The 15,211-nt window shown below is 37.3% G+C and overlaps 1 protein-coding gene across 1 annotated transcript in view; it reads right to left on the minus strand.

The window, feature by feature from the left end:
* PLCB1 (phospholipase C beta 1) overlaps window positions 1-15,211 on the minus strand; it is a gene marked incomplete at both ends in the record, with an annotated part of 371,390 nt that overhangs the window by 152,627 nt on the left and 203,552 nt on the right. Inside the window, one exon of the mRNA XM_079549908.1 lies at window positions 2,202-2,342. Within this exon, the coding sequence (XP_079406034.1) occupies window positions 2,202-2,342 (141 nt within the window). The remainder of the gene's footprint in view (window positions 1-2,201; window positions 2,343-15,211) is intronic.

A 15,211-nucleotide genomic window follows, 5' to 3' on the forward strand; every position in this document is an offset into this window, starting at 1 on the left:
GTAATGGACAGTAAGCTTTCTGCAAAGGAAGGAAATCTCATAACTGAATTATTTTAATTGCCTTGTTAAGATCTATACAGTTTACTTTGCCTCTCTCCTATAAGGAATGGCTGACTGATAGATCAGTCTGATAGATCAGGCAGCTTGAAAAGTTAGGTATCAGAAATGCAAGGTTAAAAAGAGAAGTATTCATGCACTGAAAAGGGAAAGGTGGGGGAGTTATTCACTGGCACTTCCCTTCCCCAAATGTCAGCAAGTAGGGTCAAAATTTGCATGTGTGACATTGAAAACTTCTTGTATTTAAACGCCTTCATCTAAGCTCCCCAAAGAGATCCTTTTTGCTTAATGTATTTACTTATACTGACATCTGAGTCACTCCATGGCTCCTGAGGATGCTGAAGACCAAATTCTGTGGTCTAGTTTATATAAAGTAAGAAAACATGTTAAACAAGGAAGAATTCTTAGATGTCTTCAACAGCAATCAAACTATTTTAATTGAAACGATCAGGATATTTAGTGAGATTTCAAAATAAGTGAAGCTAATCTGCAATGCTTTGAGAAACCTACCTCAGGCAACAATGCCTGACTGATAAAGCATGCATTTATTCAGCCTGCCACACTTACTAATAACAAGGAAAACTCAGATTCTTTGTTACTCAGATCACAGAAGTTACTCAAGATTTAGAACAGCAAAGCTTCTTCAAAACATGATTTTGTCGACAGCATTTCAAGGCTCCATTAACAAACAGAAAATGGCTCTAAAACACCAATTTCTGAACTATTGCAGCAAGCAGATTATGGTTCTGTGATTGCTGGCTAGACAAGAAAGCAAGACAGGACATATGCTTCTGATTTAGGTGATTTTCCCTCTCCCTTAGTAAGGGCTAACAATTTTTGCTATGAAAGCTTTAGCATACATTTTAATTTTCTGTCATATGCTTAGTTTTCCTCTTGATTTGTATCAATTACCTTCACTTTTGCAGTGCTGATTTTCTTAACTATGCCTGTAGATTATAGCTACGTGTCCTGAACTGTGAGAACACCACTTCCCACATAGCAGAGTGGGATCACCATGAACTCTGCTTCTAATGCTTTCATATCAGAGAAACAGAGGGAATTGTGTTCCCACCAGATTTACCAATTGGCTAATGAAGAAAGCAGAAACAGAAAGTTGGCAAGCAAAAATTAATCCATCTAGGTTTAAAACTTTCATCCTGATCATTTTTCAAGTGGCCTGACATCTTCTGGAACCTGTGTAACAACAGAGTAACTCCTCACTGTTGTTAAATAGCAGTCAGTTGTGGAGAAATTGTCCTTTCAGAGAATCGACTGGACTCTAGGATGAAAGCTGTATAAAAGCATGTTCAGTGCATGGTTACCTGGAGGTTACCATCTGAGTTTATCTACATGAACAAAAGTGGAAAGAGAAGCTGCTTTTGGATGCCATCTTGGGATAGATAAATTCAAGAGCTTCCACTTCATTAAATACAACTAAGTCATACAGAAAGTGAAAGAAGGAAAAAAGTAAACATGTACAAGTAACAACTGTGACTTGTTTGTCAAACACAACTGTGGTTGCTGTGGTTTGTCGAACAGAAATGAAAGTACTACCTACCTGCATGGAAAAATTACTTTGCTAAGGTACGGTTCTTTTCAAGAGATATTGGCAGACAAAATGCTTGAGTAAAACTGAGTTTTGAGCACCCACAGAAAATGTCATGAGAGCAAATTATATTAAGTGTCTGCTTGCTGACACACTTGAGGATGCAAGGCAGACCTGTAGGCTCACACTGCTCTGACATGGGTCAACCACAGAAAGTTGACAGATTGTCCCTACTTTTCACACACAGAACTAGCATAAAAGAGTGATAACTACGGAAAGACATCAATATGTTTTATATTCCTCATAGCAGAGTAATAATTTGCATATATGATTATTTTCACAGTTCTTACTTGGGCTTTAGATAGAGTAACAGGCAATGTTCTGAAGATGAGCACACACATCTGCGACATAAAATTTGCTGAATATATTCCCGGAAAATTATAATCGCACATTTCTTCTCTCATATGGAACAGCATAGCTCTATAGCAGAATTGAGGCTCGTTTCATAGCAATCTCCACTTTTATCTCATTTATCCATATCTCAAAGCAATACTTTAAAAAAGATAAATTTCATATGACACAGATAAAAGTGTATTACCTTCGCTATATCCTCTTGAAATGCCACCAAGTTCAAGTACGATATATTGACCAGATCTGGTCCATAGACAACAGTTATCATTCGATTTTCCAGTCGACTTCCAACATTCCCAGCATCCAACAGCTCACGCAGCTTTGGATCCTGCAAGCAACCATATCACAAAATACTTAAGTTCTTCTGCAAATACTTCAGTTTTGAAAATTTGTCTTAGTCCAAATACTTTAAATGGCCTCATACTGGATTATGGTCTATTAATTCTTTATTAAAAATCGTAACGCTATTAGCACATAGTATTACAAAATCACTACTGTAAACCTTTCAAAGCTTCTGAGGTCTGTATTAGCACAGAACAGATGAAAAACTGCAGCCTCCTATTGTCAGTTATTTTGGCTATTAAGCAGATGTGAACTATTTCACTTGCTGAATTTATACCATCTGTTCAAAGGGTATTGGCCTCAGCAAAAGGATTCTCTCTGATTTTACTAGATTATAGATAAAGCTCAAGAAAGGAGAACTTAGCTTTTCATAGCAAATTAAAAACACTGCCTGGAATTGACTACTTTAACTATAAAAAATGAATAATATAAGCTTGGTGACGCTCTCCTTCTCCAAGGCTATGCATTATTTATATTATGACATCTATCTCACTACATAACATTTACATGAAGGAAAGATACATATTCGCTATTTTACTAGCTAAGAATAGCCTGAACTTCAACTTCATTGGTAGCTTAAGCATGTGAGAAACAACTTCAGGTTATTTTGTAATTTACAGGTTTCTATCAGATTAGGCTGTAGCATTTCCAAGAAATGCACTCACAAAACATGAAAACTGCTTGATGCTTGACGACCTCAAGATAAAGTCTATAAAGGCAAAGATAGATGAAAAACAGCCTTGCATGACTGGATTCAACCCTTTCATAAGGTCACTATAATTTGAAAGCTCAGTTTTCCTATCAAGCAAGATTTTGCAGTCTGGTATAAATATTTTAAATGGCCAGAAAATTAGATCATCACAGAATTACACTTAATTTCTTCACTAATCCAGAAACAGATTCTGCATAGAGATTTCAAAACTTCACAAATCCATAATGCAGGTTGCAATTCATTCTCTCATGAACCTTTTCCTACCACTGTCTGACATTTGTCATTTACAGAACTTCTTCATATTCAATAACTTCTGAAAAACAATCAAAACTTTAACTAATACAAATTACATTTTATATTTAGGAAAAAAGATATCAAGGGCCATTTCACATGGATCTCACATGAAACTGCACATCCATGAGACCTCAACTGAAAAGACAACAGTTGCACATACATTCACCAAGTATTTCACAGGGTTTGGTAGAACATTTTGAAGTACTTTAATAGGAAAGAAGCTACAAGACTGTCTATCATAGAATGCTAAGCCTCATTAAATACTAGGTATAATGGCAAGTGTTGCAGGAAAACAGAATAATCTTATCTGTAGGTTTAAAGGAGGAAAATGTACGTGCTCTGAGACATAGAAGATTTAATGAATAAACAAATTAATGATTTGTTTTTACATAACAGAAAGGCAGAAGAGGGATATAAAAGTAGGAGTTGTGTTCCAGCGTTGCAGATTTGAAGAAAGAGAAAGAAACTGTGTTAATAAGGAGCTAGGAGAAAAGCTACAGAAATGCCCTGAAGATGCTAAGTTAGTGATGGAGTACTATTAGATGGGTTACTTTCTATTTTATTTACAGTCTGGATGTTATAAAGCACTGCTTAATTTCTTTGGGAGATGAGAGTTCACCTTCTTTTTAATTCCTATTTTTTTCTAACCCAAAATGAAACTGATATTTGTTTCTGCCAAACTGGTTGGCTGGGAAGAAAATCATTCTTTATGATCTCAGATAGGACTGTCTGTTTTTATTCTCTTTCACATACTTATCATTCCTTTCTTCTTTTCTTTGGCTGAAGCTATCACTCACAGTATCACTGCTGGTGATGAACCGCAATCACATCAACAAATAAGAAAGAAGGTAACCTTTTCCCTTCCTATTTACAGTCAAATATAAGATGCATTTCTGATGGATCATCCTCTAGTTTGTCTAAAATGCACATTAGTCATGCATCGCAGAACAAAATGGAACCATATTTGAAATTGGATGATTTATTTTTCAAAGCAAAATCATCCCCCGCCTTCTCCCCCCCCCCCCCCCAAAAAAAAAAAAAAAAAAAAAAAAAAAAATTTGGAGCTGGCTCAGTAAGGGCTTTAGAAGTGCACAGCAAGTCTCCAACCGGGCAGTATCAGTATGAAGCTGGTCTTCCAAATCACAAAACTTTTCTCCAGGTTTAATGGCAAGAAATAAGATAGATCATTCTCTTTGGGTTGGCTTGTTAGGATGGGTATTTTTCTATTCTGTTTATGACTTCTCTAACAAAATTTGAAGCACACAATCCCTTCCAGCAGCACATTATCTGTCTGCCATGTAGCACCTATTAATAAAGGGCATCCACTGTGTATCCTGAGGCACTTCAACAAAATCTGCAATGTGCTCCATTGCACAGACTTAAAATAGATTATTACCTATCTATATATAACCCTATAGCTATGGGTTCAGTGAAAGGAGATAATCTTGATACTAACAGAATTCAGGTCCTTTCTCACCACTGCCATGGGTGTATTTGCCACAACAAAGGAGCTCTGCTCCTTTATTACCACATGTAGCTGCAAATGCTGCTGAGCAGATCAGCAAAATATCCTTTGCCAACATCTTGAAGACTATCAAAGCTCTACAAACCAAAGATTGTTTAAAATGTCAGCAGGTTTTCCTGTGGAGATGAAGATCTTGTGCTGATAGGAAAGCATATGGATGGGAAAAAAAAAACAAAAAAAACCCACCAAACAAAAAAACAACCCAAGTAATATGACCAAATTCAGCTTCTTTTATGTAAATTGGATTATTTTGATAATTCCATTTTGAGGAATGAGACTGAAAGTCTGCTGCTGTTTGCAGCTGCATTTAATATAGTGGCTTATGAGCAGGCAGACTGGCTTTGAGAGTAAGCTCTTTGCTAGACTGGGGCCTCATTATGAACATATTAATCTGTTAAGGAGATATCCAGAAGAGAGAATTCTATTAAATATTGATTGTTGTAATTTGTAATTTTTTAAACATCTAAGTTACAGAAGCTCTGTCATTTTAGGTAACCTGTCCGTGGGATGCTCAATAAGCAGCAGGCTATTGATGAACCCCATCTAAGTCACTTCACTTCCTTTTGCAACACAGTGATTTGATGATTTATGACAAAGACACATTTTACACCTCTTTTAATGAAAAGGTTGGGGTGTTAGCTTGCATCTTCTCTCCTACTGAGATCCAGCAGGAACTCCAGCTCAAGGAGCAGAGCTGCCTGAAGACTGGCCCTGAAGCCAGGCCAGGAAAGCCAGTGTTTATTCCATGACCTCTCTGCAGTTAAAGGGTTGACAGATTCCCAGGGGAAGATGGGAAGTGTAAGCAGGCAAGTGCAGAGGAGGTGACAACGATGGCACGAACAGCATTAGAATCCACTAAAGATCAGACGGCCTACCTCAAAATGAGGCAAGAGGTGGGCAGAGAGCCCACCTCAGCTCCTTAGGGGGAAAAAAACCCAAAAACCCTCCCTATTTGTTTCTGCAGTCTTCACAAAACTATCCAGGGAAAATATACCATAAATCAATCCAAAACAAAAATAGAAAGTAGAAGAAAAAGAAAGCCAGGAACATGACAAAAGGGATTATGGACTTTCTACCACATTCACGAGCAACCACTGAATAAAGATGATTTGTTAAAAACCAGGATACTGTGTACAGACAGATAAAAACAGATTTCAATCAGACTTCCAAACTTTCTCCTGCTGTATTTTCTTCCCCTGGAAATCATAAAAATAATGTAAACCTAAGGAGTTTAATGACAATGACACTTTAACTGCAATCTCTGCAAAGACTGTGTTCAGCTGTGGCTGGAGTTATGAGAATGTAGCTCAGTGCTGAAATTCCAATTACTGCATGCTCTCCTCTGCGCATACAGCAAGTGCCGCACATCTTTTAATACAACTGCCATCTCTCTCAACTTGTTTCTGAAAACTTGCTACACACCATCTGTCTGACAGGATGCGCTGCTTTTTTAAAAACACACTTCCATACATACATGCAAAACACTGCTGTGAGATTTTACAGATTAGCCCTTATAACCAGTTAACCAACATTTCATTTGATGCAGAGAATCACGACACAAGCAGCAGCCTGGGAGCTCTACTGCTGCTGCGGGTCACCTCATGCTGCATGAAGTATTTGGATATCAGATAAATAAGGAGGCACAGTCACTTCTCACGGAAAGTGACCATGACCCAGCTTCCTCCCAACAACCTGTCTCTGCCTGTTCAGCCTCTCCAAGCCAAAAGCATTCAGGATTCACTATGTGCAGCTCTCAAGCACTGACTTGAACTCATCCAAGGACTCACCTTGGATGCAGTGCAACCTTTCGTGTTCCTAATGCTTCACTGAGCAATGGTAGTGTTCCTGGGAGCAGCTGCCTGTTGTCAGGAGGACGTTAAGCATGAGCAGACCCTAAAGACTTCCCTCAGGGCCTAACAGTTATGGATGACATGATGGCCAACTGGAAGAGTATCAGAAGACTCAGCCAGAACTTTTAGGTTCCTGAAAGTGATGCAACTCAAGTGCTGCAAGATGATCTTTTTTGGTGTTTGAAGACACTGATTTAAAATGCAAATGATCTAAATGAGTGATGGTAGAAAATACCACAGCCTGAGTTGTACAGCAGTAACAAAAGAGTATACAGTCCTATTTCTCATTTACAAGTGCCGTCCTGATACTACATTTTGTGTGGCAGGCATAGACCAGGACTCCTTTGCCTAGACTGCATATAGATGAAATTACACAAGCACACATTGTGTACAACAGTCCTGTGCATGTAACATGTCATATCTTCCCTACTCCCAAACAGCTGCCAGTCAAAACAATTTTCTTCTCCATCTCATGCAGTAAAACATTACCTTCAAGATGTCGGTTAAATACGGGAGTCCTACTGAAGCAACAGGTATACAAGGGATCCCAAAGCCTCCAAAAAACAGATGGCTAAAAAAACAACACCCACCAAACCCTATGCACAAACTTTGTGTAAATCAGCTATTTCCAACATTTCTGTCATTCTGATTATGATTTCCAAACATTCTCTGTTTCTGGCACTAAAAATCTGGGAACATTCTTAGTTCAAAACATTGTATTTAATGAAGAGAAAATTTCAGTTACACAGGAATAGCTAGAATTGCACATTTAGCTGTACATTTTAAATGTTTTACATGTTTTTTATTTCTATATTCCTTAGACTCCAAAGCTTTTAACAATCCCACATTGTTTTATTTGTGTCCTGATGACCTCAACACTAGAGAAGATTGAAATAAAACTTAAAGTAGACTTCAGTTCCAATGTGTGGAATAAGATTTTCAACTATCCATAACTGTTTTGTTTTATTGTTTTTTTAAACAATTTTTCTAGTGCTTTAGGTATCCTAGGAAAGAGGGAGAGGAGAGAAAAAAGAAGCTTAATTTGACAGCTTCATATGCAAAGAGTTTTCCATGAATCATTCAATCATTATGCTTAAATTAAACAAAGAACCTTGTTAAAACAAGATTTTACATTGTAACTCTGGCCAAGAAACAACTCCCACAGATTTTCTTGAAATAGAACAAAGTCTTATCTTCAAGAATGCCTTATCAGAGAGTGTTCATCAACAAAAATGTATATATATATACACATATATACAGCATGTACATTTTGAATATTTGACCCAGATTTCCAAATGCTAGATCTTAACACTTGAAGCACAAGCAGCTACAGCAGAGGCACAGTGAGTAAGAAATACTGAACTTCTCCAGACCACTTATACTACGGATAATTCAGGACTTCAGCAGATTTGCCAAGCACTGACTTGCTGGCCTACAGAGCACCTTCCCAGGCAGGAATTTCCCAGCTACCTCAGGCAGGAATGAAATACCCACCTGACAGCCTCCTGTTCCCCTGCAGAGCACATGAGAAGAAGGCGGGAGTGGGTTACAGGAGACAGTTCAGGGGCCCCACACACCAACCCCCATCCCCACAGAGACCAAACCCCTGTGCTGCCTCTTAGGAAGTGAATAGCTGCAGCAGTGTAACCCTCAGAAACCAAACGCTCTTGCTAAGTGAATTAAATTTACCACTACCAACCCCCATCCAGATTTCAGAGCTGGTTCGGATACCATTCCTGTCACACACCCCTTAGCAACACTACGGGTCTGAAAACTTCCAAGCAAGCGGATTGACAGACTTGTCTTTCAAAGTAATGCATTTCTTCTCTCTCCTTCCTTTGTTGAGACCAAAGTAAAAACTATCAATAGTTTATCTTTCATCAACTGACTAGACAGAATGTCCATATGTGAGAATCACACCTACAGAACTCCATGAAAGGATTTTGTCTGTCTTTCTTAATGACAATCATGTGAAATGAATATACTCCAATTAGTACATCAAAGATACTCAAAACAGTGTTCTCCAAACTGTCTTCTGTACTATTGCACAGAATTCACAGGATGTTTGATATATAAATATATTCATTTATGTGATCAACTCACTTTTACCAAATTCATGATCATTAATCCTGAAATGTTTAGTCCAGTAAAAATAAAACGTGTGCTATGTTTTTTCTGTTAACAAATATGTTTTCATATGTCACGCAAAAGTGTACCAGATCAATAAACAACCAAAATATCTGCAAACACTGCTTTGAAACTGTTTCTCATTTCTCGGGCTCAAAAACGTGTTCCAGTTTGGCACAGTATCTCCATAGCTAGTTATGCACAGATATAAAGTCAATGTCTTGTTTTAAAATTGAAACCTTCATTTGGGACTATCATTCTTGTGTAAATTATTTCAGTGTGTACAAAACCACAAGAAAGACGTTCCTTAAAAGAAGACCCTAAGAAAATCAAACTGGACTCAAGCTGACCATCTGCCCCGCTAATTACATGGAATATTTCTAGAGTCCTGCCCAGCTCCTCTGATGTTCTCATGACAGACACGATACCAACACTCATCCTGCAGATGTGCATGGTTCTGCTTTCTAATGTCCATTTTTTTCTCAGAGTTTTACTTTTGCCAGCTTTAAACTAAGCACAATTTAAAGACTCTGCATTCTAACCAAACTCAAGTATTAATACAAACTTCCTAACCTACCATGCGGTATTTTTCAGTCCTTTTTGATCTAGTTGTGATTAGCATGAAAATACTTTATGTCTCAGTTTAATGTTAATTTAAATGACAACTTAGAAAAGGCAAAATATTTAGAGGAAATCTACTACCATGAACAATATTCATTTAGATGCTTTCTAGCTCTCTGAAGTTTTTATCCCTTTCTATTAGCTGCAAGTGGTTTGTTACTTTAAAAACAATCTTTAGCACACACTCTTCCTTTCACTTTTTCCATTCTCTGAGTGCTCTGAGATTTTCTCCAAGATAATTTTAAAGAAAGAGATGAAAAGAAAGCTGAGAAAAGAAACATGTCTAATTTTCTCGTTTCGTCTGTTAATTCATTTTCCTGAGTCTATATTTATATATATATATAATTAATAGCATAAAATATATATATAGGACTATTGGAACTATAAAGTCTTAGAATGAAATGATTTGTACAGTGGCTCACATACCACATACAAGCAGGAACAGCTGGAAGAACAGCTGAATTTCCATATATCTATAAGTTTCCTAAGGTGTTGCTCTCCCAATTCTGAAACGCTGCGGAGAGTTATTTTAATAGGGTTACTTCAGAGACAAAGGTACCTTCAGCTATTTATTTATGCAGCGTTTGTAAAAATCTAAATGCTTGGAACTAGTTGAATGAGAGGAACTGCATGAATGCCTACTATGTTTTTATGAGTGCTCTATAACGGCTAGAGCTTTCATTTTAATGTATTTTTTCAGCTGGTGGAAGTATGCATATCCAGACGGTCTGTAGTACTGCATGCATCAACTATCTGGCAGGTATAAAAATAACAGAGGAAACACAGAAAGCTATAATTCAAAATATCTGACTAACAAGCTGCTTATTATTGCACCATTTCAGTTACACAGATATAACAGAATGAGACATCCTGCTTCCTTACACCAGCATTATTTCTCACCTGCTTGTAGGACATATTTTTCTGTTGTCACTGGGAGAACTCCAGGTTATAATAGTTGCTATACGTTTTTTGTTTTTTTTCTTTCCAGTTACAAAGTCATATGGGATGCATATCAGTAAAGGTTTCAATTTACCTGATTTTAATTGCTGTAAACAACCACTATTCCCATTATGTTCAAATATTTAATTCCAGGAAACTCATTAGTAGTATAGCAAACAAATTCAATGATGCAGCAACAGATTCTGCCCTAGTGACACAATAGGGAATAGCATCGAGACTTGCAGGAATAAAAGTACAAGCTGCTCGTGCTTGAGCTCCAAGCATACTTTCTGGACAGTGCCAGCTGCTCAGCCTTTGCAAATCAGGCAGTGATCCTGCTCACACTGGCACACCCATTTCATTACTGTCTGCCAAAGGCAGGTTCTAACGCACTGACAATTGTCAGAAAACCTTAAATGCCTTATTACATATCAGTTCTTCTTGTACCTATTTTCTTTGACCTATTAGTTTTTCTTGTGGAGGAAAACCAATAAGATCAGTAGTTGACATTCTTAACAAAAGCAGACAAAACTCAGTGAACAGATCTTCAATTAAAAATATAGCTGCATCCTTGATATTAATTCGTTACTCTTTCCCAAGGTGGAAATAATTAAACATCATTTTATGGAGCCAAAGGATGTTTAGAACCTCAAAAACAACCATAAAAACTTTGATAATCCCTGAATACAAATGCCAGATGATGCAGAGAAATGAAGAGAAAAGCGGAATTCTGCATTAACTTGCATCCTTAACAACTTTCCTCACATCAAAGATACTGACCTGGACCTACAGTGGCTGAGAAAGAGTGAAAAAATGGCAGAGGAAATTTAACTGTTTTTTTTTTTTTTTTTTAAACATGCCTTGTTCAAATCATGCCAGTTTGCAAAGAATTCAATTTCTTACACCAAGAAAGGGAATCTTTCTTCCTAATATCACTTGCTAAATGACAGAAAGACTCTCGGTTATCCAAGAATTTAATGAACTGCATCCAACAACTTAAGGCTGTTTCATTTAGATAAGAGGCTTTCCAACCTAAAGGATAAAACAGCCTTCAAAACTGTGGAAAATAAAATATATCCCTATGTGTATAAACTATCCAAGCAGTTAGTTAATTCAATAAATCAGCTTTTAGCTGCAGAAAGTGGAGCAAATGAACCTGACAGCCAGGCTGCAGCCAAAGAGCACACAAAAGGCTGAGCAGAGCTGAGCAAAGTCCCGGGCAGTTTTGTAGTCCCTGTTTTGTCAGACTTCCTGAGGATTCGCAGCGGAGCATTTGAGTGAGCAAAATCATGCACTGCAGGGTCTGACAAAAGTATTTCTGAGAGGTCATAAAGTCTAATGCTTTTTGAAAAGCGAATTAAAACTATTCCAGGCACATAAAATTACTGCACTTGGGGTACACTTCATCCACTCAGCTCCTTTCCGACACAGAAATAGCTGCACTGTATAAAATTGGAAGAATACGCTGCAAATATGAGAATATCCTCTGCGTCACTTCCCCAAAACAACATTATCTGACACTATGTGTTTCCATGTACAGTTTCTATAAAGACAACTTATCGGTGTGCAATAACTTCAATACAGAACTTAAAAGCTTCTATACAACATTTCAGTTGTGATGGTTTTCGTCAATTTAAGCTTTTTTAAAAGTGGCCTGGCCCTTATCCAGTACTTTGTAATTTCTTCATTTAGGCTTATCAGATAAATCAAACAGTGCAAAGCACTACCCACTGAAAGCATTAGTGAGAGACACACAGTCATTCTGACACAATGAACCAATGAGCTTTAATATTAGACCATGATGAAGGCTGTTTTGTAAACAGTTTATCATAGTATTTAAATACACTAAATAATTTAAGATAAGCCTTTGCTCTCAAAGACCTGTGTGCTTCTGAAGCACTGCTCTGACTTTCCAGCTAAGCTAAGGAACAGCTGTATTTGCAGTGCGAAGCCAATTTCAACAAGCCGCCATCAAGGAGCAGCAGACAGGAAGATTGTCCGAGAAAGCAGCAATTGTAAGAAGATTTACAAGAGCCAGGTCCTAGTTTAAAGCTGAAAGGATTTAACAAGTTTGGATCAGACCATCAGTGAAAGAGATGCACGGTTTAACTCCTGATGCTGCTACAAGCGGTTATCCAGAAATGCACATCAGTTCCTCTGTGCTGCAAAGACAGAGTGATCCTAACCCCCAGCAGGAACTGTAATTTAAGGTGGATCTGATGTTTCACAGTGTAATGTATAGATATGTTGCAATTCTAGAGTTCCTTTCTTTTCTCCTTTTCTCCTTTACCAGGAAATAAGGAAATAAACACAAACAACAGACATCTTTTCTGAGAGGCCTTAAAGCACTGATTTTCAGTGTTTTCATTTCCCCATTTTCCTCCTACTTTAGTTAAGTCAAGTGTACTGAATTTACCAGCTGCTCTTCCTTCACTTAGAGTCCCGTTTTTTCCCCCTAAATATTTTCTAGAAGGAGAAGTCCATGTGTCATACTTACAGAGCTAAACAGACTCTGAAGTGATGAAGCATACAAGCTCAAGAGCTAAGACTTTCCTTTTCTTGCATCACTATGTACACAAGGATGCTGCTCTGAAAAGCCAGAAGAGTTGTTTTTTCTTGAGTCAGCATGCTGTTGATGTAATGATGCTTGTGGCAGCGGCCCCTTTGCAGGGGCAGGGAGTAAATTTTCAGGAATTTGGAAATGTCCTTTTTTTCATCCCTTTTTTTTCCTTTTTTTTTCAAGAAAGTGATTTTGTTTTTAATCCTTTTTCATTACTAAACTTCTGGAGGATGGAAACAATAAGTTTTGAAAGAACTAATTTGGAGATGCTTCCTATTTGGGCAGGAAAAAAAGTGAAGCCTTATATTTTCCCTTGGGAAAATACTGTGAATGGTAAAACAAATTGTGAATGGAGGTATTACAAAGGAAAGTTCTGGGCAGAACTCCCAAAAGTAAATGTATTTTTGCTCATCATGTTTCTAATCTATTTCTTCAACCAGGCTACTGAATAGGTATAAATATCCTGAACAATACAAAATTCACACGAATGACAAGATCTTCTAAATCACAGTTGTTGTAATCTACCCCAATATCTGACCTACTGAGTACTGCAGAAAATTTCAATTATAGAACACTAGGATAATCAACACACACAAACTTACTCTTGTCCTTAAACCAGCTGATTATAACCTACTATTCTGACGGAATCTTTAGAGAACTCATTTTAAGGTCAGATTTAGTTTCTTGACACTTTTCATCAGTAGGCACCCTGATAGGAAGGTTACAGCTTAATCTGACAAAGTTTTTATCATGTAGTCCTAAATAAAAGGAAATTTCCATGTTCTTCATTTATCTTTATTAAACATCAGACTCTGGAAACCTCATCTTTGTTATTTTGATGCCACGTCAGGTTTGCATTTCCCTTTAAACAAGTGTAGTACATAGAGTCTGATTCAGATGTCTAAAGAGCAATTGGATGTAACATTGATGCCCCTCCTTACAGTAACTGCAGGATAATCCTTCTGAAAAATTAGTAAAGCCACTCTACTAACTTACTGGATGGTTTCAAAGAATGACGCATGATAGACAAATACAACGGATTGAAATTAATGACATACTAAAATAAATAAGAAAAACTGACTGAAGTTGTTTTAACATATGCATTTCCTAAAAATAAAAGCACTTGCAAAAGCCAAGTTGACAGCAATCCAAGATGAAATTTTTGAGAAGAATATTGAGACAACTCTTGCCTCAGAGTCTGACTCTTCTCTGCTGTCATTTTGCACGTCCTTGATTTCTTGCTTTCTTGTCCCATCTGTAAATCAGGTTTAATTATACCCACATCTTTTGTCAAGCATCTCATGATCAGTAAAGCTGGAAAGTGCTACCCATGCTTGTCATTTATATGCATGTTCCAACAAAATCTCTACTCTTCTTAACAGATTCAACATCTTCTTCCTTCATTTTCCTCATAGTGTTTCTCCACAAACTTGTTTTTGTTTTTTTTTTTTTCTTTGCCTACGTTTTATTCTAGTTAGTCAGAATGTATAAAGTTTCTGATAAAAAATAAATTTATAAGGTTCATCTTAGAAGTCAAGGAAAATGACAGTGCAATTCTTCACTGTTGGCCACACTTGTTCTAAGCCTGCAAGGAGAATATTGATATAGCCAACTCTGCGCACATAACACTAGAGAGCCTATTAGAGAGGTGACTGTCCCAAAGCAGGAGCCACAGCCAGTTATTTAGTGCTTTTTATTTGCTTTTTACCAAACTCAATACAAATTTACCAACAAGCATTAGAACGAGCACGCTGCTCTGGAAGGATGCCCACTGACTTCATGAACTAAGAAGAGGAATTATGAATGGTGAATTAGTGATCTTAATTAATTTGGTGATAAGGAGAAAACCGAAAATTTGCACCTGTGCAGGAGAAAAGACACTCTTACACATATCAAAATGAAAGTAAGCCAGCCTCTAGAGACCTTCTCTAGGATCCTTTCCAGACAATGAAGTATGCTTACTGTTACAAAGAAAACATCTACCGAAAAAACAAGGTCGTATTTTTTAAAAGCTCAGAGCAACTCAACATGTTTTCTCCCCATAGATCAGGTGTCAGCAGCAGTTGAGGAAATACCTGACCGCTACATATTTTATTAGATCAACTGTCAAATAAATTCTCTTCTGACTGAGAAAATGCACAGCCACAAACAAAAAGAAAGGGAAAAAAGAAAAGCAAAAGAAGGATTTTCCTAAATGGATTTCTCTGAAAGTTGTTTAAAAGAGCTT

This window comes from Tetrao urogallus (assembly GCF_951394365.1).
Source record: "Tetrao urogallus genome assembly, chromosome: 2".
NCBI lineage: Eukaryota > Metazoa > Chordata > Aves > Galliformes > Phasianidae > Tetrao > Tetrao urogallus.